General features: G+C 48.2%; 2 protein-coding genes across 2 annotated transcripts in view; one reads left to right on the top strand and one right to left on the bottom strand.

The window, feature by feature from the left end:
* FAM131B (family with sequence similarity 131 member B) overlaps positions 1 to 25054 on the top strand; it is a 116137-nt gene extending 91083 nt beyond the window's left edge. The window contains exons 8-9 of the transcript XR_012155015.1: positions 20549 to 21162; positions 24984 to 25054. The gene's annotated coding sequence lies outside the window, so the exon portion shown is untranslated. The remainder of the gene's footprint in view (positions 1 to 20548; positions 21163 to 24983) is intronic.
* Positions 9387 to 25914, bottom strand: part of CLCN1 (chloride voltage-gated channel 1) — a 53251-nt gene continuing 36723 nt past the window's right edge. The window contains exons 11-21 of the mRNA XM_073331061.1: positions 23459 to 23543; positions 22827 to 22976; positions 20573 to 20642; positions 18921 to 19031; positions 18616 to 18829; positions 18071 to 18204; positions 16873 to 17099; positions 12182 to 12220; positions 11564 to 11668; positions 10338 to 10424; positions 9387 to 9779 (exon numbers count right to left, since the gene is read on the bottom strand). Coding sequence (XP_073187162.1) covers positions 9387 to 9779; positions 10338 to 10424; positions 11564 to 11668; positions 12182 to 12220; positions 16873 to 17099; positions 18071 to 18204; positions 18616 to 18829; positions 18921 to 19031; positions 20573 to 20642; positions 22827 to 22976; positions 23459 to 23543 — 1615 coding nt within the window. The remainder of the gene's footprint in view (positions 9780 to 10337; positions 10425 to 11563; positions 11669 to 12181; positions 12221 to 16872; positions 17100 to 18070; positions 18205 to 18615; positions 18830 to 18920; positions 19032 to 20572; positions 20643 to 22826; positions 22977 to 23458; positions 23544 to 25914) is intronic.

Genomic DNA, 25914 nt, shown 5'->3' with positions numbered 1-25914 from the left:
TAAAAAGATGACACTTCATCTGCAGCCATTGTGTCACAGAACAGAGATCATTGTGTGAGCTCAACAGTGTCTGGCCTGACACTGCTGCCCTCCCCTGCCCTTCTCTTTTCATTTAGCTGTGGTATGCATTTTCATACTGATATTTCTCCAGTCTTTCATCTCAAAGCATGTTACAGACTATACATATAAGAGTCATTCAATCACTAATGAAATGCTGCCATCTTTGAGATGGAGCCTAGCAGATGGTACACAATGTGCTAGACAGCAGGTTAGGACAGGACATGGAGAAAAATCCAGAGCCAGATGAAACCACAGGGAAGGTTTAAACAGGATGAGATCTATAATGACCTTGAATAATCCAGACTTTGGCTGTACATCTAATCCAAAAAACTGCAATTCTAGCTGCCTGATCCCCCTACTAGTGTATTGGAGTAGTGGTTTAATGTTGACTCAGAGGGGAGATGCCCCTATGGAGTCGCCAACATTGCTGCCATCTCCTTGCAGCTTTTCCAGTCTAGTTTACATCTGCCAACCAATGTAGCTTTCAACACTTGAAAGACTAATGGCCTAATACATTTCACTGTCAGCAAGAGTTTGCTGCTGTCCATTCTAAATGTTTTTTTACCTTAGTTTCATCCCAAAACTCCTAGTTGTACCCCCTTTGCCACCGAATATAATTTCTCTCTTCCTTGGTGTGAATACCCTGCAGATATGTCTATACTATTGTGCACCTTTACCTTAGATGTTGCTTTCACAAAACATACATTGTTAACACCTCTAGTCTTTCCTTGTCGGTGAGTCCCTAGCCTTCTAACCATTTCTGGTGCTTTTCTCTGAATTGCCTCCAGTTTGCCAATAGTTGTTCTTGAAATGTGGTGCTCGGAGTTCAAATACTCCAAGTGTGCTTGCACCAGAGCCACAGAAGAGGGCTATCACTTCCCTGACCCCTGAAGTGATGCCTCTGCATATACCAAAACTGTATGGGCCTTTTTACTGCCTGTTACACTACAAACAGATGTTTAATTTGCTGTATGTTGTAGCTTTTCAAGGTCTTTTTAAGCATCTCTCTGTCCTAGGGTTCTCCTCCCACTGAGTATGTTTTGGATTCTTTTGCCCAGACAAGTTAGCTGTGTTTTCTTGTTATTTTCTTATCTCATTATTTTCTTATCCTGTTATTTTCTGTCCCAATCTCAGCTCTCTGTAGGTCTCTTTCTTATTCTCTGTCCTGTCTGGTATTCACTGCTCTTCCCAAGTTATCGTCTGTGAATTTCATTAGCCAGGCCATTTACTTCCTCTTCCAGTTATTCATGAAGATTTTAAATAAGATGGACGTGGAACAGTCCTGCTTGACACCTCCCCAGCTTCAGCTTTGCCATTTGCCAGCATGATTTCTTTACAGTTCTTCAGACAGTTCTTAGCTGCACATAGCAGTTCTCATATCCCAGTCACTTTGAATTATGACTGAGAGTGAGGGCAAGTCTACACTTATAAAGCTGCAGGTCTACACTTATAAAGCTGTAGCACTTTAGTGAAGCTGCTACTATGCTGACAGGAGAGCTTCTCCCATCGGCATAGTTAATTCACCTCTGCGAGAGGAGGTAGCTATGTTGATGGGAGAAGCCCTTCCCTCAACATAGCATTGTTTACACTGGGGTTAGGTTGGTGAAACACACAAACATCTCATAAAATATTGGACCAACATCCAAGTATGTTACAACTCCTGCTTTCTCTGTAACCACTTATATTGTATATCTCAGGAGCAAAAGGCAGCCAAGTTTGTTGTCAACTTATTCTTCATAAATCCTCAGTGCTGCCTTTTGCTCACAGTTCTGTTGCACTTGGGGTTAAAGGTTAGGCTTTGAGGAGACTGTAGCTTCAGCTTGTGTGGCTGAAATGCTGACCTTATGTTAGTGATTTTCCTTTTTCTACCTTGATTTTTTCTTTAATTTTCCTTCATTGTTCAGAGTCACAGGTGACTTTGCCATTTATTACTGGGCAGCTTTAAGACATTTATTTAAAAATAAATAGTTTACATTTTAAAATCTGTCTTCATTATGGTTGTTTTAAAACTTGTTCTTGATTGGAAAATTAAGTCAGTAATAGCTCTCTCATGTCCTCTCTCTCCATGTTTGTCTCTTTCTAGGCATTTATACAGATTAGTCATCTCAGTAGTATCCAAGTTCTTCCTTTAGCGTCTTCCAGCTCAGGAACTTTAAGGCCTTAACATTAATGAACTGAGCCTCACAATGCCTCTGTGAAGGTACCATTGGTAATTATAATTCTCCCCATTGTATAGGTGGGGAACACTGAGGAACGGAGTGGAGACTGGTTCTGTTATGGCTGCTCTGTGTGAATCCACTGAGTTGAGTTTGGGAAGGAGAAGGAGGCCACAGGAGTATTGTCTACCCCTTAGCACACCTTGGCCGGAGGCGGCTGCCAAAATGCTACTGCTGCCTGTGCTCTCCGAGTGAACTCGGGGGGATGTGTCTGGGCACATAGGGAAGTAAGGGGACGTGGAGAAGGCCTGGCTTCCCTTCCACCCCATACACCAGCCATTGTGGAAGTGCAGGCCTGTGGGGAACACATGCTATATCTGTCTTTCAGCTGCAGCAAGTACTGCTGCTCAGCTCCCTCCCTCCCTTAGTGCCTCCCTCCACACTGCCTTGTTACTGACAATATCCCCTCCCAGGACACGTACTCCACTAGCTCTCAGAGCCACCAGGTCCAGCAGGAGCCAGAAGTCTGGGTGGGGTTGTCTGTCTTCTCTGGAGAGAAAAGGGCTCAGGAAATCACCCAGAATCAGTTTCTCTCACCCTCCCCTTACTGCAGTGCTCCCTGGCTAAGCACTGGGCTAGCAACATCCAGTGGCAACAGGCCATTCCGAGCACGTGGAATATTGCATTCTTCAAGTGAGGAAACGGAAAAGCACAGAGGTATAGAAAGGCTAGGGGAGTTGGGCAGGGCAAGGTGGTGCTAGGGAGTGATACAATCTGCTTTCAATTCTGTATGCTCCAGTGCTTCTTGGCTTTGAAGAATTCAGTTTTGCAGATGAAGGTTGGGCATATAGACCTGGGTTTGAATTTGTAGAGAAAGTTCAAGGCTTTGGTGATAGTTCAATTGTGGGATGAAGTTTACAGGTTTTGGGAAAAGATTCTGATTTTAAAGTAAAGCTCCCTGTGTGTGTTTTATGGGGTAGAAGCTGGAGATTCAGGTTCTGGCCTGAAGGTTTGGGATTCATGTTGTGGAGCAAAGGTTTCCAGGTCAAACTCTGAGGCTTCCTGCAGAGGTGTCAACTCATGTACCTAACCTTAACCCTCACCCTAATCCCAAGCTCCCACTCCCGCTCCACCTCTTCCCACCCCTGCTCCGCTCCTGCCCTGCCCCCACTCTACCTCTCCCCCCAAGCCCCCACCTTCACCGCACCTCTTCCTGTCTCACGCCACATTCCGCTCCCTCCCCCAAGCTGCCCAGCCCCCGCTCCTCCCCCTCCCCCTCTCCCCCCAGTGCCTTCTGCATGCTGCAGAACAGCTGATTGTGATGGGCAGGAGGCGTTGGGAGGGAAGGGGGAGCTAGCTGCTGGTGTGTGTTCAGCACCCACCATTTTTTCCCCATGGGTGCTCCAGCCCTAAAGCACCCATGGAGTTGGCATCTATGGTTTCCTGTACAGCACACAGGACCACTTCTATGCATGGAGAAAGGTATCCAGAAAAAAACAGGTCTAAGGGAGTGTGGTGCCTTTACTGTGTGTAACGGGAAGCCTGGGCAGAGTCAGAGACCAGCCCTCAGGGGAATCCTTCACTGCTCTACAGCATCTGTGGGCTGGCTACATGGCACAAAGGGGCTGCAGAGCAGCCTTCAGAATTCTTGAGGAATACCCAGGTACCCTATGAGAGCTCTGCACATGCCCTGCAGGATTTGCCCAGTGCTGGGGGCATTCTGGGCCAAGGGCAGGAGGAGTCATGGACAAAGGATTCCTACACCTGATTATTCCCCAGCTCCCACAAGGCCTTTAGGCACTTCATCAGCTGAGGTACACATTGAGGTAGATCTGGGGTCTGATCTTACTAGCTCAATGACTGAACTGGCCCCCAGGATCAAGCAGACACAAGCTTCCTTCCCTTGTTCTATTTGCTGGCCTCAGTACTTCCAGATGATGAATCCCCTTTTCAACAGGGCCTAGAAATGGTTTCTTATACTTTTAAGGCCAGAAGGAGCCATTATAATCATCTAGACTGAGCTCCTGCATAACACAGTCCAGAGAACCCACCCAATAGTTTCTACATCGAGCCCATAACTTCTGGATGAGCTAGAATGTACCTTTTAGAAAGACATCGAGTCTTCATTTAACAACGCCAAGTGATGGAAAACTCACCAAATCCATTGGTAAGTTACCTTCAGAGTTAAAAATGTATGCCTTAGTTCTAGCTTGAATTTGTCTAGCTTCAGGTTCCAACCACTGGATCTTGTTATGCCTTCTGCAAGATCAAAAAATCTCTTCCCCGTGAATCAATCAACTCACCTCTTGGCCTTCTCTTGGATTAACTCAACAGTTAGCTTCTTATAGCTCTTACTGTAAGGCAGGCTTTCCAGACCTCTAATTATTGTTGTAAGTCTTTTCTGAGTCCTTTCCAATTCTTCAACATTCTTTTCAAAGTGGATAATAGAACTGGAGCCAGTATTCCAGTAATGGGCTTATCAATGCTGTATCCTAGGGTATACGAATCCACAACCAGTTCTACTTTTTTGCCCAACGGTTGAAGTGGAAGTCTATTCCAGGTGTTCAAATGCATCATAGGTTACTGTATTGATATAGCTATACTGCAAAATCACTTTTTGCTGATATAACTGCATGTACACCAGGGCTTTTGTAGCATAGCTATCATAGAAATGTAGGGCTGTAAGGGACCTCGGTAGGTCAACTAGGCCAGTCCCCTGCACTGAGGCAGGGCCAAGTATACTTAGACCATCCCTGACAGGTGTTTGTCCAGCCTATTCTTAAAACCTCCAGTGTGGGGGATTCTACAACCTCCCTTGGAAGCCTGTTCCAGATCTTAAACTACCCCTCATAGTTAGAAAGTTTATCCTAACATCTAATTTAAATCTCCCTTGCTGCAGATTAAGCCCATTACTACTTGCCTACCTTCAGTGGACATGGAGAACAACTGATCACCATCCTCTTTAAAACAGCCCTTTACACATTTGAAGGCAGTTAGCACATTCTTGCTCATGCTTCTTTTCTAAGACAGGACATGGCCAGGTTTTCTAATCTTTCCTCAGAAGTGTGGTGCCTAGAAATGGACACAAGACTCCAGTTGAGGCCTCACCAGAGCATGACAATTACTTCTTGTGTCTTACATACAATACTCCTGTAAATACACCCCAGAATGCTATTAGCCATTTTCACAACTGCATCACATTGTTGACTCGTATTCAATTTGTGATCCAATATAACCCCCAGACCTTTCCAGCAGTACTACCATCTAGACAGTTAGCTATTTCAGGGCGTGAGTTTTTCACACTCCTAGCTCACAGACAAAAACTCTTTAGTGTATACGAGGCCTTACGAGGTATATTTTGAGCTGCCCCAGCCCTTTGTGTGCAAGCCCAAGATTCCCCCTCTTTGTATTTCTCGGTTCCCATCTTAAGACCATAAGAACGATATGGATACTGGGTCAGACCAAAGGTTCATCTAGCCCAGTATCCTGTCTTCTGACAGTGGCCAATGCTAGGTGCCCCAGAGGGAATGAAAAGATAAAGGTAATCATCAAGTGATCCATTTCCTGTCACTCATTCCCAACTTCTGGCAAATAGAGGCTAGGGACACCATCCCTGCCCATCCTGGCTAATAGCCACTTTAATGATCTGTCCTCTACGCATTTATCTATTTCTTTTTTTAACCCTGTTATAGTCTTGGCCTTCACAACATCCTCTGGCAAAGAGTTCCACAGACTGACTGCGTTGTGTGAAGAAATACTTGCAATACAATATTTGTTTGTTTTAAATCTGCTGCCTACTAATTTTATTTGGTGACCCCTAGTTCTTGTGTTATGACAAGGAGTAAATAACACTTCCTTATTCACTTTCTCCACACCAATCATGATTTTATAGACCTCAGTCATATCCCCCCCTTAGTCATCTCTTTTCCAAGCTGAAAAGTGCCAGTCTTATTAATCGCTCCTCATACAGAAGCCATTCCATACCCCTTTTCTGAACCTTTTCCAATTCCACTATATCTTTTTTGAAATGGGGTGACCACATCTGCACATCTGCATTCAAGATGTGGGCATACTATGGATTTATATGGAGGCAATATAATATTTTCTGTCCTATTATCTGTCCCTTTCCTAATGATTCCCAACATTCTGTTTGCTTTTTTGACTGCCGCTGCACATTGAGTGGATGTTTTCAGAGAACTATCCACAATGACTCCACGATCTCTTTCTTGAGCGGCAACAAGTAATTTAGATCCCTTCATTTTATATGTATAGTTGGGATTATGTTCTCCAATGTGCATTACTTAGTATTTATCAACATTGAATTTCACCTGCCATTTTGTTGCCCATAATGAGAGATCCTTTTGTAGCTCTTCACAGTCTGCCTGGGACTTAATTATCGCTTCTCTGTCTGTATCTGTCTCTGTCTTGCTCTCATGCACACACCTTTCTCCCTTTCTCTGATTTTTGATTTAAAGAGCCAGCTTCAACATCAGCCCAAGCCACAGACCTTGCCATCCCAGAGAGGTAAGAACTCAGGCTTGGTGGCAGCTCACAGAGCCCTAGTGCTGATGGGGCATGACACACCAGATAGTTGCAGGTACTTTACGAGAAGATAAGCCTTTATTGTTTTCTTTCTTTCCCACTTCCCCATGCTTTAAAACTTTAAGATAAAGAGAAAAAAAGGGTGGCTACTCTGTTCTCCCCCCATGGGGACAGGGAGGAAACAGGGCCTGTCTGAGCACTGCTGCCTGGGGGAGAGGCAGTCTCTGTGAATTGGGCTGCTGCCATGAGGCTGCCACCCCCCTTCTATTTACTTGTGTTAGTCTTAAAATTATGTTGCCTCTACGTAAAACTGGAAAAAATAAACACCAGCTCAAAAAAGAGTATGAGAGAAAGCATCTGTCCCCAAAGGGGAGGGACAGACATAGAACGCAGAGATTCCAATGCAGAGGGAAGGGTGAGCTGGGCAGGGACCCTGGGATTGCCAGGGAATTAAATCAAACCCTTTCTTCCCCAATATAACTGCCCCCAGCTGGACACAGGCCAGGTCAGGTCACAATGGAGACCCCCAGCTTTAGAAAGGATTTTTGTTTACATGTACAAGCCTAATTGCTAGAATTGAGGCCAAGGAAGAATTCTCACTAGTATATTGGCAGGTGCCCCAGGATTTTACCTGCCTCTGGAGCACTGCAGGGGAACCATCTGCTTAAATAAGCCTGGCAAACCCAACATAGTTGATGTCTCCCAGTTGTCTCTGAGATGTCTCCCAGAACAGGGAACAGGGCAGGAACTGCGAAACGTGCTGCCTCTGGCTTTGTCATAGTCTCCAGGCAGCCAGCTCGTGGAGGTGCACCTGGCCAGGCATCAGGACATACCATAAAGTGCCTGGGATCTCCTCTCCTCACAGCCTGATGAGTGGGATTGTGTCTGGCAGAGCCCCAGGGACTGCTCCTGGTTTCTTTTATAAAAATTTGACAGTAGAAAGCTGCACAATGGCTGGGGAAATCTGCCGACCCTACAGCATTGAATTTTGCCATTGTACTGAGAAAACCTGGCAGGGATAGTGAGTTAGCCTGGCAGTCTCTCATCTCCCAGAGTCAGAGTGTCACATGCATGCACCAAGCTGCTGCAGCGTCTCTCCTCCGGACACAGGTGAAGATGGAACTGGAATAGCAAAGGGTGCTGCAAGTTACAATTGAGTTGTACTGGCAGAGATGTGTGGAAGGTACCCACTCCTGGAGAAGCAGGAGAGAGCAGTGTTTAAAGACAGGGGCCTTCCTGTGTTAGCAAAGGGGAAGGCAGGGGAGTGGCTCATCAGCCTGCTCCCAGCCCACAATCCCCCTCTGTGGACGATCTTATATTTTAAGACTATAACTTCATAGAAATTGCTGATAGTGGTTCAGAAACAAACACATGAATATCTGAAAGATAAAAATATATATAGTCTTACTGCCATTTGCCCATGCATTTGTGACCTCTGACCAACCCACTCCAATCTTGGCCATTCTGCTTAAAGACTTCAGCGAGCCAACCGGACAGCAAGGAGTCTTTCCTCCCGTCCAATTCTTTTTTAAAGTCCTGAGTATATTAAAGAACAGTGACACAGATCAGGCAGCCTTTCCTCCCTTCCAACCATGCTTATGGGAGCAGTAAGAAAGCTCCTTCTTTGTGGCAGTGCTGGCAGGCCCAGGAGAAGCCCCCAGCATTCCTCCCACCAAGAAAAATAACAGCGGAAGAATCCAGAACAAGACCCAGTGTTTCTGGACAAGAATGTTCTTGGTGCACAGGATGGGAGAGGGGCCTGAAGGGGCTGCAGGGGCATGGAGTGCTGGGATTCTGAGATAGAAAGTTGCTTCTAGGATACAAGTGTGGGCAGCGTGTGCGTGTGAGGTGTCTGGGAAGATGGCGACCACCGTTAGGAACTGCAGGAAAGAGTGTCGTGCTAATGAATGAGCCACTGTTTATAAAGCTATTATTACCCCAGGGATGCTGGGTGTCTCTAGGTGCCAGGCTGGCTCAACCCACAATCTCAGGGGATACAGCTGTGGCTAGGTGGATTGTACAGGATGGTGCTCAGGGGTCTTGCCCTCTCCCCTCTCATTGCCTGCACAATCCCCCTGGCCCTGTGAATTTTCACTAGTCAGAAATCCTGGGTTGTGGGGAGGTTCCTGCAGGAACTGTTGGGGGGTGGGGGAAGCAGAGAAAGTCATGCTGTTCTGCAGGGTGTTTGGGGAATGGAGAAGAGGAAGGGCTGTGGCCCCCATCTGCTCCCCACCTCTCTCTCACAGTGGCACAATCTATCCAGACTGTCTGCCCCTGCAGCAGGTGGTGTCCATGCCTGATTACGGTTCCTGCTGCCTCTCCCCCACATGCTTACCATGAGTGCTGGGAAAGAAAGAGTAGGGGCCTTAATCCCAGCCACCCCCTTGCCACCTGGGGGAGTCCATCTCCCCACTCTCACACACACACCCCCATCTGTCCCAGGTAGTACGACACTCCAGGCAGTGAGGGCAGCAGACAAAAGGGCAGTCCTGTGACTCCTCCCCCAACTAAGCTACTGCGGATGCTGGAGCACTGGCGAGAGAGTCCCCAGGCCTCTCCCTGAGAAGCATGTGTAGCAGGGCTGGCTCGCTGAAGGGAGTGGAGTGGGACATCCCCTCCTCCTCCCGGTTATAGGGGCACATCCTCTTCATCCTCCTCCTCCAGGTCCGTGGAGCGCAGGCTCAGATCCTTGAGGATGTCTGAGATGTTCTCAGCAGCAGGGCCAGACAGCTCCATCTCCTCCAGCTCAGCGTCAGCAGCTGAGACAGAGCGCAGCCCCTTCCCCTCCTCAGGGAAGGGCGGAGGCTGTGGGGAAGGGGAGCTGGAGGACAGTGGGCTCCCCATTCCTGAGTCTGCAGCTCCTCTCACAGGCACCACACAGCTGTCCTGTCGGCTCCACACCTGTGAAACATGGCTACTCTGGTCATTGCTGACTGAGGTCCTGTTGGTGTCACGGAAGCTGGCGAGGGGCGGACGGAGGCGGACACCAGAGCACGTGGAGCCCTCAATTGCCTTCTGGAGCTATTGGAGGGGCAGAAGGTTAGAGGAACAGAGAAGGAATTAAAGGGCAGCTGATAAACCACAGCACAACAGTTCAGCTACTCTCCAAAATAAGGGGGCAGGAGACTAGCCCCTGGAAAGATCAGATTTTGCATTGCTACAGTGCCTTTCATCCCACAGCACTTGGCAAACTCCATGCCATCTCAATGTAGCCACTTCTGGGAGGGACACTGGCTAAATGGATTCGGCACGAGCCAAACAGGTAAGAGCCTGTCTCTCACAAAAAGGAGTAGGGGATCTTTAATATCCATGTAAAGCAGACAGGCCCTTAGTTTGTTAAGGCCCCTTCTGAAAAACTCACATCCAGAAACGGAATTTCTCCCCTCAGAAGGGAAAAGGGCTAAGTCAGTGTGCTGCCACGACTCAAAACTGGAATGCTAGGAAATGTACTGACTGCAGAGCTGAAACTTCCATCCCAAAGCTGGTTCTCGCCTGCTGTGGGATATTGCGATAACACACAGAATGTCTGAGGCTGAGCAGGAGGTGGGAGTGTCTGCACGAAAACTTGACTGTATTTACCTCTTCCAAAGCCAGCACTCCCTTCAGCTTCCCCTTACTGGTCACATAGGCATGGCTGAGGCCCAGCAAGGAGAACAAGGTGTGTGTCTGTGGGAGAAAACACAAGAGAATCTCCATTACCAGTTGCATAGGGCTTGATGTCCTCAAAGGCTGGGAATGAGAGTCTTGGTGCTAAGCCTAGGCCTGAGATCCCCTCTGGGCTCCAAAGCTAGGAGTGGGAATCCCAACTCAAATTCCTTTGGGTTTGGCACCACCCTGGTAAGAAGCTGCCCTAGGAGTGGGAAATCTAATGTTAATCCTTGGTGGGTAGTCTCATTGCACTTGCAGGGTGGTAGTGGGGACTCCGGAGGACCTGGAACTCCTGGTATATACCAGTAGTTAGCCCAGAGCAGCAGTCCCATACAGCTCAAACATTCCTTTTATTCCTGGGACTTCTAATCAGCCAGGACTCCCCTCAGGTCACACTGGTGCATGCTTGGGATGCTTTAGGGACACCCAGAACATTCTCACACTAACTCACATCCCCACACCTGGCATATGGCTACGAGGGATCAGATCCCAGTCCACCCAGCAGGGACCAATGCACAGTGGGGTAGATCCTGCTGTGCTCTGGGACTGAGAGTGTGGATTCCAGCAATGCTATAATCAGTGATAGACCCCTAATAAATACAATGATAAAGGCATTCTCAGGCAGGGAGGGTGAATCCCAGGATTCATGTGCTGGTATGGAGATCCCTGGTCCGAGAGGAGCCAGGAGTGTGAATCCCACCCCACACTGCTGCACGTGGACCGGCTAATGTATGAAACCCATCATTACTGTATCATTGCTTTTACAAACACCTAAGGTGTGGCTGCTTCTGCACTCAGTGCCTGAGAGTGGGAATCCCAGTGCTAATGTATGTGTATCTAGACAGCCCCCAGAGGCTGGGAGAGGGAATTCCAACACTAATGCAATGGCTGGCTGGATCCTAGTGTGGTTCTCTGAAGCTCTTTTATTAAACTAATCTGCTCACGTTCCAGGAGACTGCAGTCAGACACTGTGCTGATGGGAGCTCAGTGAGCTCCTCAGATAGCAACGGCAACAAAGAGAGAGCAAGAGAGAGAAAAATGCAAAGCGAGGGGAGGGAGACGGGGAGAGGGGAGGGGATGAGCCCTGGGGTGGGCTAGCACAGAGACAGACAAGTTGGAGAAGGATGGACTGTAGCTGGGAGGGAGGTCCGACCCACCTTGTGCAGGGAAGTCCTCTCCACTAGCTGAAAAGGGGAGGGGTCTATGCGGCAGCTGTCAAAGCACACCTCCTTATTCAGCTCGTCCTGCTCCCAAGCATCTATCTGACACAGGGAAGAGGGGATCACAATCACAGTGACCAACACTGCTCCCAGCCCATACTCCAAGCCTCCCCAGTCTCCTGCTGCTGTTTCCCGCTCCTCCCTATCTGCCGCCCCCAATATATTATTCCTCTGAGGTTTCCCATCCCTCCAGCATGAGCTGGAGCCTCCCTTTTGGAAACCTGGTGGTGCTGCAGCCACTAGAGGTGTCATTGATTGAGATGCCCCCAGCAAGGGTGACACACAGTGACACACAGTGAGAAAAATAGCCAGGAAGGTGAGGGCTTCCCCAGGCCTGCTTAGAGGGGATGAGAGCTCCTTGTCTCTCCTTCCTGCTTCAGTCACTCCAGGATAGGCTGCTCCATTTCCATGGGATGAGGGGATAGTTTCTCTCAGGATGGCCTCTCCTTGTAGCATATGAGCATATCCTGGCCACTGGACCCTCCCAGGAAAGAGACAACTTCCAAGGGTGAGAGGAGAGATCAGCCCGCCCCCCCTCTCCTCATCCAGACTTACCTCCTCTGGCTTCATTGTATCTGTAACCTCTACAGACTCCTGGGGAGAACAGAAAACACGGCCATGGTCAGTGAAAGAGTATGCAGCTCTAGCTCCACAGGAGAACCCCGGAGTACAAGACCCCCTTATTCCTAATCTCAGCTGTATCACCCACTCTCTGGCAACTAACCCTCCTGTCGCCCCACCCCATCCCTAAGCCCAGAAAGTCTTCATTATACTCAGGATCCCCCGCTTCCTGCTCCCCCTAATCCCCACTGTTCACCCCCCAGATACTCAGGGGCCCTCGTCCTTCCCCAGATGTCACCGTCATGGAGGTCGGAATCTGTGCACTGGGATGCTTCTGACCTGCACACTGATGCAGGTTCTGGTTTGGTGTGGGGTTTTGCTTAGGATGCCTTTTGGACAGCCCCCTTGGCCTATACATTCTTTAGATCTGAACAGATCATCATAAAGCCTGCCTCAGTACCTGCAGTTTGCAGTCTGCTTCCTTTCCCAGAGCTAGTGAAGAGCTCTGTATAGCTCGAAAGCTTGTACCTCCCACCAGCAGAAGTTGGTCCAGTAAAAGATATGACCTCACCCACCTTGTCTCTCTCAGTACTGGCAGCACAGACAGCACCTAGCCAGCAGGATCCTCACTTCCCCATGCATGCCATAGCCATTCTCTTCTGCGGAAATCCCTAATGCTTTACCAGGAGCTCAGTGTAACAAAGAGGGGATTTTCCCTTGTTATGTGGTCTGTGAGCCTATGTGAGTCTTACTGTTTTTCATGAATACTGTGTGTGTCTCAGTTTCCCTCTGTGCTGCACCAATGCCTAGGTGGTGGGACTTTGACTGAGACCCTCAGAAGCAGGTGAGGCTGCTCCAGCTGCCAGCCCGTAGCCGGTGCCCTTCGTAACCTGAGCCCCAGGAGGGGAATGCAACCAGGTGACACATTGCCTGGAAAGTGAGACAAAGACCAGGAAGAGGCGCAATGGGGGTCTTTGAGGTTGGGTCGCTGGTAGCTGGCCGATCTGCTTGGAGGGACTGGAGCGGGGAGTCCAGGGCATCTGGCCCAGGATTCCCCCAAGATGGACTTGGCTGAAAGTCACTGATTTCCGTGCTAACAAGTTCTGTTCTACGCTGTGTTCCTGTCGACTAATAAAGTCTGTTTTATACTGTTTTATGCTGGTTGAGAGTCACTGCTGACTGCGGAGTTGGAGTACAGGACCTCTGGCTTCCCCGCCCAGGCGGACTCGCTGTGGGAAGTGCACAGTTTGGAAGGGGATGCTGAATGTTCCGAGGTCAAACCCAGGAAGGTCGAAGCTGTGTAAGCTTCTTGCCCTGGCAACAGTATGCTCAGAGAGAGGAGGCATGCTACCCCAGAGTCCTGACTGGTTTCATATGGAGTAGTTCCAGAGCATTGGCCCAGTGACGCCATGACACTCAGCATCATTCATGCATCTCCCTTTCTGACACCACTGCCCCCACCCTATGACCAAGACCTCTCAGAGGGAGCCTTCTTTCCTTCACCTTCCCTCCCTCATTACTGTGCAGGTGAGCTCTCTGGGTCCCTAACCTGGGCAACACTCTCCATCTCTGGTGGCCGGTTGTAATGACACAAAAGCTGCTGGATCAGCTGCCTCAAGCTCCAGAAACTCCTGGCTGCAGGAAGAGAATGAACAAAGAGGAGAAAAAACGAGGACAAGTGAGAGACTAAACACAAGGCACCAGGCCTCGCCCAAGGCAGGCTGGGGAGAATTCAGTGTTAGTATGAAAGGGTCCAGCCAGTCAGAATACACTATTCCATTGCTGATGGGGCAAGATCTGAGACAGGCAGGAATCAACCACACTAATCCATGCAATATCCCCTACCTACTGAGGGGAACTAACTCTGCAAAGAGAGAGCCTTGGAAGGTGGCTATCCAGAGAGCAATGATTTCAAGAAGGGGCCAGAAGCAGAGGGTCACCCACGTGCAAGGTCCCAGTGCCATGCTGTTCACACAGAAAGGGTTGTAGAGACCCTGAGAGGACTCGTAAAGGAGGGGTGATGATGTCAGAGTGGTGGGTGAAGAACAGGAGTCTGGCAGCATTTTGGTTAAATTAGAGGGGAGCAAAAAGGGTGTGGCAGAGGCAGGAATGTGGTTTGGGCAGCAGGGACAGACAGGGCAGGATGGGATCTGGAGATGCCATCATAGACAAAGCAGCAGCTGAATTTGTCAACAGTCTGGATGTGAGGGGTGTAGGAGAGAGAGGGGTCAAGGATAACACCATGGGCCTGAGGCTGGGAATGGAAAGGACCATGGATTATTCATCCTGATAGGAACAAGAAGAGAGGAGAGCTGATATTGATACGCAGATTTTAAGCTGATGGTGACCCAGGAATAAAAATGAGGGAGGGGAAAGCCCTGTTCGGGCACATCTGCTCCATCCCCTCTTCCTCCTGCCACCTCAGGATGGCTCCCTGCAATCTATTCTGCAGGGCTTTGTCTAGCCTTGTTTAAAATGGCTCAAGCAATGCCCCCCCACCCAATTTCCTTGGGGTGACTATTCCTCAGACAAGTAAACCTTTGCCATCTGGTAAGTAGGGGGATTAGCTGGTATACTGCTCTGCAACCACACTGAGCATATAAGGGACCCTATTGTGCCTTAAAGGCACTGGCCCACATTGGTGGTGCTGCAGAAAGGGGATTGTGCCCAATGCTACACCCCAATGGAGTGCAGCAAGGAAGTGCTCTCTTCCCTGGCCAGCCAGCTCCACTGGCCAGGGTAGGGTGGAGAGTGAGACTATGGTCCCAACTCCCCTCTTCCCTTTTGGACAGCTACAAACACTAGCCAGGAGCCCTGCCTTCCTTGCTCACCCTCAGGAGCTAGCCACCATTAGGCTCTCTCTGTGCACAGGAGGCACAGAGAGAAACTACAACATGGAGCAACAAATGTGATTCAGGGATCAGAGGAGAGACGTGACTAGAGTCAGGAGAGCTCAGCTCATATGGTTCCAAACTGGGGAAGACAATATGTCACTGCACATACACCCCACAGACGGAGCTGGATAAGTAAAGATGTGTGTATATGTGGGGCAGGGAGGCCATTCAGCCTCAGGAGATGGCACTAAGGAGATAGTCTAAGCTATTAAGGATGAAAATGTAGGATAAGATGTCAGGACAAGAGTCTTCACAGGCAGGACAATGTGGAGCAGGTGGGCAAGTGGTGGTGGCAACTTCACCACAGGTTCTCTAGAGCTGGCTAGAAGAGATATTAGTGAGAAAGACGGTGTGATGAGTCCTGCAATGTGAGGGAGACAGACTTGGTGAGCCTGATCTGTCCACATTACCACGAGTCTACAAAAGGCTACAGAGGAAGTCACATGCTCATAGTATATGGTAACAAGGCACATTGCAGATAGTATTTCAACACAATCCCCTTAACATGCGGAGAGCAGATAAGCTCACAGCAGCCAGCACCTCCCCATCATCACTCATACAAACAGACACAGTGTCTCAGCTACAGCTGGTCAAACCTCACAATTTCCATTTTGCAAGAAATTTCCACATTTTGAAATTTGTTTTCATTCTGAATTGGAACAAAACAAATATATTCAAAATTTGTGTGCTTTCCCCATGAAACAAATTTCTATACAATGTCCATTTTGGAAAATGTGCATTTCAGAAAGTTTTGGATTTTTGTTTTGGAACTGTGAATCTTCATTTCAAATGTCAAATTTTCATTTTGAATTTTATTTTATTTTTCATCTGTATGCAATTTTTACCTTACTTCCTGACGTCAGTAGTAGTTGTGCATAATATTGTTAAAATCATTAAGAGCAGCTGCTACTTTTAAAAATAAACTAGCTCCACTATTATATTATGACATGTTAATAACAGTAGTGCATTACATGTACTATTCATATGGACATGTCAGGACACACTATAAGAAAAGCAAAAATAATGTAAAAATGAAAAAAATAACATTTGAAACAAAATTTCAAAATGAAACAAAAACATTTTTGTTTTGAGAAAAAATTCTGTAGTAAATTTTGTCAAAACTGACACAATTTGGTGAAAAAATAATTTTGAAATAGTTTTTCCAGTGAAAATTTTCCAGCCAGCTCTAGCCTCAGCCCCTCACACTCACACAAGCAATAGGCAGTGAGGCTTTCCCAGTGCTGACTGGGACGTGGCAAGCTGGGGCACTCTGGAGGTCACAATACCTGGGGTTTCCTGGGGCCCCAGTGTTTCTGGCATTGGTTTATGAGGCGCCACTGGGCCATTGGGTTCCTCAGGGTGACTGGGAGCAGGAGAGGGTTGCTGAGGTGGCTACAGAAGGAAAGGAAATAAAACAAGAATCACCCTGAATAGCTCCTTTCCCTCCCTTTCCCAGTGCCTCTCTGCTTCTCAGGGCTCGTGTACGCATACAGTGCTGCTGTAGCATGTAGTTAAGACTCTGCCTACGCTGTCGAGAGAAGCTCTCCCCTCAGTGTAGGTTCTCCACCTCCCTGACAGCAGTAGCTATGCTGGCAATGGGAGAATCCCTCCCAGGGACATAGTGCTGTCTACACTGGGAGTTCAGTTAGTATATCTGCGTCACTCGGGGTGTGGATTTTCCATACCCCTGAGCAACGGAGTTATACAGACATGTTTCTAGTGTAGACCAGGGCTCACTCTCTCTCTCCCCCTCATCTCCCCACCTCAGTCTCTCGCTCCTCCCCTCCTTACCTCAGCCTTCTCCTCTTCATCCTCATCCTCATCCACAAAAGCAAAAGATTCGCGTTTCCAACTGGGCATGGCTGCCCACTGGCCTTTGCTGTGCCCGTCATAGGGCGCCTCAGCCAGCTTCTGCTGCATCTCCTTGATGATGTGCAGGCGCCGTTCCTGGCCAATATGCCTCTGGAGAAGAGCCTGCAGCTCTGACCGCTCCACTGAGCCCAGCAGGATCATGGACTCTGCAGGAGGAGATAACATGGGGAGCCAGTCGAAGGATGTGTGTGGGCCAACACTCCCTGCCCAAACTGGCCACATTAGCCCTGAGGATCCCAAAGATGGTGTGGCAAGAGGTCCTCCTCATACTCATCCCAGCTCGAGGCCTCTACAAAACACTCCTGACTCCTTCTCCCTTCTGCTACCCAACAGATGGCCCTGACATGACACCCCAGCCAACTGACCTCCCACAAGTCCGAATTGCTGCTGAGCCCCATCTCTGCCTGACAATGAATCAGATCAGCCTCCTTCTGAAATACAACAGCCATCCCTGCAGCCAAAACTTTTGGCCAAAGTCTCCTTCCCGCTTTCTGCCCTCACCCACTCACTCCCCAGTGCCCCACCCTGCCAAGCTGCCCTCACAACCCGCACAACAAATGCCTATCCCACTCCCAGCTGTGAAACCCTCCTTGCAATCCCTTCTTCTCAAAAGTGCTCAGGCCTGAGTTTTTTCCCTCCCAGACAACTAGAGGTATTATAGTCACCAGTCTCTTCTGTGACAGGGGAATCCCTGTGTGGTGAGAAAAGGCAGCTACAGAGCCAGAGAGAACAACAGGGTCTGTCTTCTCCAACAGCCTCAGCAGAGAATCCCCCGAGTGGCATTACAGCCAAATCCTGTGTCTCTACCACAATGGCCAATTGACATCCATTCCAACCAAAGCAGAAAACTAATCATGTTCTTCATCCAAAGATCTCAAAGCACTTTATCCACGTGGATAAGGAGCATGATCATTCCCATTTTACAGATAGGGAAACTGAGGAATGGAGATGGTGGTGTTTTTTCGGACAAGGTCATACAACAAATCAGCAGCAGAGCTAGGGTCACATCACTGGGTTCCCAGGCTGGTTCCCTATCTTCCAAACTACATACCTCTGGAGACAGACTCTTTCAAACAAGGAAGGCTTCAGAAAAGGTCAGATTCCCCATACTGCGTACCTGGTGAATCTACCAGAGGCAAGGTCTTGACAGTGGTGCTCTGAAGCAGGGTCTGCAGGTCCTGGTATGTACAAGTAGAGGAGATGAATTTCACATCACAGACCATAATATCCTCAACAAAGATATTGTATTTGCTAGAGGAACAAAGAAAATAAAGAGAGGGGTTAACATACCATTCAAATATGTCTAAAAGAAAAGCTTCCCAAAGAGGAAAGCAAAACAGGAGCTCCTTTCAGGTGTGTGCTTTATACAGCCAGATACATACTTGCATGTGGGAGTAACTACAGGGGAAGTGAGACCATCCACAAACCAACTGGGTTTCTACTAAGGCATGGTTCTGCTCCCGCCCCTCATGGATGATCACCTCCTTCTCTATTGCCCTCCCGCTGTTTCTCTGCCTCATCCCACTCTATTTATGTGTCTGCCACCCCCCATCCCTGCTCCATTTCTTTGTGGCCTAGCCTATCCCCCTTCATTTCCCATTGCCAGACCCTCTTCTGCTGTGTTCTCCCTCCTCTCCCCAATCCCCACTGGTGGTACCACACCTTATGTAATTCCAGCCCAGGTCAGGCAGGTAAGGCAGCTTCTTCACCTGGATGATGCTGTCATAGAGACTGGGCTGCAAACTCTGGGCCACCATGTTGGCGAGGATGACGGCAACCATCATGGGCAGGATGTGGGAGATCTGACCCGTCAACTCAAAGCAGATCACTGCTGTGGAGACAGTGTGGCTCACTGCTCCTGTCAGGGCTGCTGCACCTTTCCCAGTTGTGGGGGAAGAGGAAAGACAGTGTCATGCAGACCAGGGGATTCATGGAGGAGGGATAGAAAAAAGAAAAAAGAGACTCACCAATGACGGCGTATCCTCCAGGTAAGATTTTGTAAACAATGCCATCAAAGAGGATCCCATCAGGGAAGAGTGATGCCATGATTTCACCAATGAGACGGCCGAATGCAGCCCCTGGAAAGCATCACATGAAGTCAGTGATTAACACCCATCCACCCAAAATGGCTGTGCTCTTCTGCCGATAAAAGCCATATGGTAATTTACCAGTGCTTATATGTTAAAACAAAAACTACATTATGACGGAGTTAAGGTAGAGATTTTGTATCAGTAATAAAAGGACAAAAACCACTCCAGGGAGGGTGTATTTATCCCAAAACACAGAAATACAAATCCAGGAAATTTAGAGTTAAGTTTACACTTAAAATAAATCCAAATATGTTCAAGTCTGAAAATGCACAGTTAAGGCACTCAAATAACCTTAACTCTGCCCTGTAGTGACACCATGCAATGACCATACAATTATGATTACTGTGAGTCTGTGGTCCCAGACTGGACAAAACTGGGTTTTGGATCATATTTTGCATGATGTCCATATAGTGCAAAGTTAAGGGTTCTTTGGGTGTCCAAACTGTGCGAGTCCAGCCATGTTTGGATATCTTTTAAGTGCAACCATAACTGAATTTCCTGGGATTGCAATGCTTGGTTATTACAACATTTTAATTGTTGGATAATTGCTTGGATAATTACAACATTTTACTCTAAATTACAGTAGAACGTCAGAGTTATGAACACCTCAGGAATGGAAGTTGTTCATAACTCTGAAATGTTCGTAACTCTGAATAAAACATTATTGTTCTTCTAAAAGTTTACAACTGAACATTGACTTGATACAGCTTTCTTACTATACAGAAGAAAAATGCTGCTTTCTCTTTTTAAATTTTTTTAGTAGTTTACATTTAACATGTATTGTATTTGCTTTTTTGTTTGTTTTTCTTTTGTTTCTGCTTCTGCCTTATTGTGTACTTCCAGTTCCAAAAGAGGTGTGTGGTTGGCTGATCAGTTTGTAACTCTGGTGTTCGTAAGTCTGAGGTTCTACTGAACTAATATGTACTCTCAGTACAAATGACACTTTAACATAGTTTTTTTTCTGTTTTAGGATTAACAATCAATAATCAGTCATCAACCACTTGTCATGAATCACTTGATAATCCATGGCTGAGGTTGTAAGGTACTGGTTCTGAGTGAAGGCTGGATGTTGCTGTCTTGTAGCTGGGCCCACAGAGAGGACAGGGGACCTACTATTAGTACTAGTTAGGGGAGCTTTTCTTCAAGAGGCAGGGACCTGAGTTTTTGGAACTGAAGTGTCAGGGTTCAAGTCCTGACCCTGTGTCTGATTTATCTAGTAAGTATGTCTGTTGTTTACTGTGCACAGTCCATTATGTGGAGAAACTGCAGGAATTTCCAGATCAGCATCTGTGAGTTTGGGGAGAAAGGAAGAGGAGCTGAAGGTCAGAGGCTGGGCAACTGGACTGTTAATGAAGCTCCTCATAGACAGCTTGTGGGAGCCATGATCCGAATTCCCTCTTAGAAACACCATTGTGAGCTTGCTCTCTCTGTCTCCCTGTCAATGATAATTTCTCTCTCTCTCTCTCTCTCCCTCTTTCTCTCTCTCTCTCTTTCTCTCTGAGAAGGCCAAGAAGGAGGTTAACACTCACCCAGTACAAAAACAGGCATGAAGCCTCCACAAGGTATCGGCATGGTAGTGGCGACGACAGACATCCAGAACTAGGACAGAGGGATATGGGGTCACAGTTAGTGTGTGGTAACAGCATCTCCTGCAGCTGCACCACATCCTCCAGCCTGCCTGCTTATGAGGAAATGCCTTCTGGGGAATCTGACAGACTCAGCAAGGAAGCCAAGGGCAGCTGGGAATGTGGGGAGCAAAGGAGAGTGGGAAGAATTAATGCAAACCACCATCACTCCCAGAGACTGTCTACTGCACAGAGCTTCCCAGTGACTGTTGTGCTGCTAGGGAAGCTAATCCATAAGGAATGGGCTGAACTTGGAAAATTACTTTCCCTTTGATCCATAGAGATGGGCCCCCCCCATGCTGCAGGAAGTTTTATTTATTTATAAAATGGTGCAGGCCACAACCTCTGGGAGAGCCACAACAAACTATCATGCTGGAACTGGGCACCCCTAAACCTCTCCCTAGCTGATCTCACAGTCACCTTCTTCAGGAAACAGACCAGCCTTGTCCCATGCCCTGACAGCCAACACACTTGGCCTTCATCAGATTAAAAGGGTGAGTGAATTCTACCATTGATGACTCCACAGAGAACTCTGCCACCCATCCCCAGACAGCTCACATCAAGGGATTCTCAGCAGGTGTGGCCCAGCAGATCTCAGCTGTTGAAGTGGTACAGTTCCTAGGGAGAGAGGCGCTGTCTATGGTATCCAGAGAGCAACACCTTGAATTTCCTCTAGGAGAGCTGAAAGTCAGTAAGCGCTTCAGAAAGTGGGTGTGACACACTCTGCATCATGTAGTTGCTGAATGCCTTTCAAGGGTAGCTTTGTGCAGAGTAGTTGATGTAAAAGGGCCATAAAGCTAGTATATCCAGCTACACCCCCAGCAGATGGAGAACCTCCAAGTGGTGTGGAGCCAGCAGAACAGCTCTACAGCTTCTAGTGTAGAGACATGCTAGGGGTGAGTATCCATGGCCTGAGCACCTCCACACTCTGGCTATTCTTGGCTGCTGCAGTGGGCCCTTGGGTCAGCAGCCCTGTGGCTACTCTAACAAAGAGGACCTGATTGGTTCTTGGCTGGTCCCAGAATCTGGAAGCTGCAACAGAGGAGTACAACCAGCTCTGCTCCCTTTCCACTGAGCAGTACCAAACTCAGCCCATATGCAGCTGAGTATTGGGACCAAGGTGCAATGCAGTGCAGAATCAGGCCCATGGGCGATGGATCGCATAGACTGGGGGAGACTTTGCCTCCCCAAACAGCCAGGTGTGACCCCAGCCCCTGCTTACCACTGCTCCCTGTGTGCGGCTCCAGTCCTTCAGCCCGCAGTGCTCCAGCTGGGGAGGCTGGGGCCGCATCATCCGCCTTCCCGGCACTCCGGGGCTGGGGCTGCTCATGCTCTGGAGCTGGGGAAGCTGGGGCTGCGCACCGCTCGCCCTCCTGGCACTCCTTTGGGCCTGGAGCCGGTGTCTGCGGTGGAGGGGGGGCAAAGGGGCAGGGCCTTGGGTGGAAGGTGTGGGGCTGGTTCACGCACGACCCATGATCAGGCCCAACCTTTGCCCAGAGCCACAGAGGCAGGGCTTCTTTGTGCGGTCTGCTCCTCTTTAACACAAACCAACACCAAAATAAGCAGCCTGAAACAGCCACTCTAGCAGTTTGTCACATCAGCAAAGACTCTAGAGGCAGGAATGACCTATAAAACTATATGGGAACATTCACATGACTCTAGAAGGATACACTTCTTGCATTGCAGATCAGATGTACACTGCACTGCTACTCCCCATTGCCCACCATCTCTCAGTTCAAATAATTAACCCTTTATCTGCATGCAATGACAAGCAATCCCAGCATTACCAAAGAAGCAGAACCTGTTAGCGTCCGTTGGAAGTACATACAGTCTGCCCAGGATGGTATATTGGGACCCCTGTGCCCACTGGCCATTATTGTCCAGTCCTGATCTGGGGGATGCTGTCTCTCTTCCTTCCCCCAGGATAACACACAGTTTGTCCTCATCATTATTTTTCTGTAAGGAAATCTCATTCTTGCTAGTTCCTATTTTGGTCACTGGAGTAGAAAATCTCTTTCTGTTTCAATCTCCTCTCTCAGGTAGAACTTTGTCATCAGCAGGTCTCAAAGCACTTTACAAACAGCAGGGTGGTGTCAAGAGCTCTGACCCCCACAAGAGGGGCGACACACTGCCAGGTCAGGATGGGTGGGCTTCCTACCTTCATGACGAAGAAAAGCAGGATGATGACGAAGACACTGACTTTGGGGTGGATCCAAATGGCAGATTTCCCTAGGATTTGTGGGTCCCCCATGTGCTTTGCCCAGGTGTAGTTATCAAACAGGGAGCTGATGGCTTCCCTGGGCATCAGCTTCAAGGAAAGAAGACAAGAAAACAGTCAGTGAGTCTCAAAAGATTAAATGGGGTCAATGTTATACCCAGGGTCCCCACCAGAGAGGAGAGAGGATCCCCACATTTGATTCTCTTTGGATATTTCCTCCTAGAATATGAAGCGTTAAACCTTAACCCGCTCAGAAAAGAGAGAGGGCTTTGGATGGAGGAGAATCTATTTAATCTCTTCTAGTGTTCAAGGGGTTACATTTCCACGCCTAAACCCCCTAGGTGGGAATGGAGGGACCCTCCCCAGATCTGCCTGAAGGGGAGCGTGGAGATTATTACTCTCAGAGAAATCTCTCCTTCCAGCCCAGGAGAGGTCAGACTCTTCCTAAATCTCTCCCTGCCTCCTGCTCAGGAAGGGGAACCTCAGAGTTCTTCTTACTCACCATGGTGTGTGTTTGTTGATTTGGGGATTCTTTCAGGATTACACATTTACTCCTTTATAACTACTCTTACCTCTCCAGCCATGAACTGCCCGAACCCCGGCGGGAAGGTCACTGTTGCTATCAGGAAGGTTATAACTCCTGGGTATACAAGGTGGCTGAAACAAGAAAGAAAGAAGTTTAACAAACTGTAATATTATGTTCTTTTCCTGCAGTCTTATTTCCTTGGCTGTGACTATGTCAGATCATACAAGCAGAGGTGGGCCTGGGGAATCACTCAATAATTTGCACTGTTCTGTTCACACCCTCTGAAGCATCTGGCACAGGCCATTGTCAGAAGACAGGATACTAGGCTAGATGGACCATTGTTCTGCCCCAGTGTGGCTGTTCTTATGTTCATAATGCTTGCAGAAGAGTCAACAACTAAGGTGTTAGACAGACTACAGAGAATAACTCACTAGGGGATGCTCTCCCCTCTGAGCCAGCACTGACCCCAAGGTGCCAGTGTGGTGCTAGGGGTCGCTGTGCTGCAGGCAGTGGGGTGGGTGGCTTAGTAGTGGGGAGGGTGCTCTCCCCACTGAATCAGCACTGATCCCAATGGCCCAGTATGATGCTAAAGGGAAGTATGTTGCTTAGCTGAGATGTAAAGTTGAGGCAATGGAATCCTTTGGGCAAAAATATGATTTTAGTGCAAGATATTATTGTTATTCATCACACTTTTCTGAATTCCTCTCATGCAGCTTTTAGTATTAAACACAGGTTACTGGGCTCAATACAGGAATAACTGGGTGACATACAGGAGATCAGACTAGATCAGGGGTGGGCAAACTTTTTGGCCCAAGGGCCACATCTGTGTTGTGAAACTCTATGGAGGGCCCGGTAGGGAAGGTTGTGCCTCCCCAAATGGCCTGGCCCCTGCCCCCTATTTGCCCCCTCCCACTTCCCGCCCCCTGACTGTCCCCTTCAGAACCCCTGACCCATCCAACCCCCCTGCTCCTTGTCCCCTGACTGCCCCCTCCCGAGACCTCCCAACCCTAACCACCCCCCGGGACCCCACCCACTATCCAACCCCCCCTGCTGCCTGTCCCCTGACTCCCTCGATCCCTGACAGGCCCCCCAGGCTCCCATGCCTATCCAACGCCCCCTGTTCCCCATCCCCTGACTGCGCCCCGGAACCTCCTACCCCTTACCCAACCCCCCACACACACACACTGCCCGCCCCCTTACCATGCTGCTCAGAGCGGCAGGAGCTCGCAGCCCCACGGCCTGGCCGGAGCCAGCCACACTGCCTGCGCTGCCTGGCAGGAGCGGCGAGCCAGGGCGCTGGTGGCACGCTGAGGCTGCGGGGGAGGCGGAATAGCAGGGGAGGGGCCAGGGGCTAGCCTCCCCAGCTGGGAGCTCAGGGGCCAGGCAGGACGGTCCAGCAGGCCGGATGCGGCCCATGGGCCGTAGTTTGCCCACCTCTGGACTAGATGATGTAATGGTCCCTTCTGGCCTTAAACTCTATGAATCTATGGAAAAGTTGTTCACAGATATAAATTAAAATACTTGCTTCTCGGGCTCTGCTCTCCTTTTACACTTACTTTGTCATATTTTAGATTGTTCTGATGGTACCCCAGCAAAAGGCTCCATAATGAATGAAAGAAAATTCTGCCTCCACATCATTAATCCAGTTCTTTTGACACTCAAAGGGAAATGTCACTATTTTCCTTTAACTAGGAGCTCCTCACTACTCAGACCTGCAAATTGCTAGCTGTTGAGGCCACTCAGCAACTCAGAGGGTAAGGACCTTAAAAATTTTAGGAGGCAATACAATATTTTATTTATTCTTTAAATGAACAATGCTCACTTAAAACACACATGTTGCAAACAGACATGTTTCTTTCTCTGTGTTGGTAATAATAATTTAGGATTTATTAGAGGTGAAAGATATTTCAAAATGTCCTGCACAAATGTCATTATTTTAAAGCTCTTTGTTATCTTTCTTTTTAATATGGCTTTCAGCTGGGACAAAGAACATCAACAGAATCAGTTTCACTGTTTGTTCTCAGGGATGCAATATTTGGGTTGATGTAAGGCAGTGTTTAATTGTTTTTTTAAAAATCACTTTTTCACTGGAATTTTTTTTAACATGGAAACATTTCTGTCAGCCCTAATTTTATAAATGTCTGTTTTACAAAACTGAAATACTGGGTCAGATTTCAACTGGCATTTTCTCTTTGATATATTCTAAAAATAAACTGTGGCTGTTATGAAGAAATTATTGATTTTCTACTTTAAGAACATTTCCTTTCTAACCAGTTATATTTTCTCCTCCTAATAAAAATTGCAGGGGGTTGTTAGACTGTCTCTCCTGGACCAAGAAGCCATTTATGGCTTGTAAAGACAAACGTTCAGCCCAGAAGAGATTTTCTTCCCTGCAGATAAAAATATTTTATCATGAATTAGACTCTTAGGGCCAGATTCTGATACTCTTACTGATGTTGAGTAGCACCTAACTCCACAGGTATTATCCAGTGTCAGGAAGGG

This window comes from Lepidochelys kempii, chromosome 1 (assembly GCF_965140265.1).
Source record: "Lepidochelys kempii isolate rLepKem1 chromosome 1, rLepKem1.hap2, whole genome shotgun sequence".
In the NCBI taxonomy this organism is placed as follows: domain Eukaryota; kingdom Metazoa; phylum Chordata; order Testudines; family Cheloniidae; genus Lepidochelys; species Lepidochelys kempii.
The sequence above is the reverse complement of the archived record's forward strand: the minus strand, read 5'-3'. Positions and strand labels throughout refer to the sequence as shown.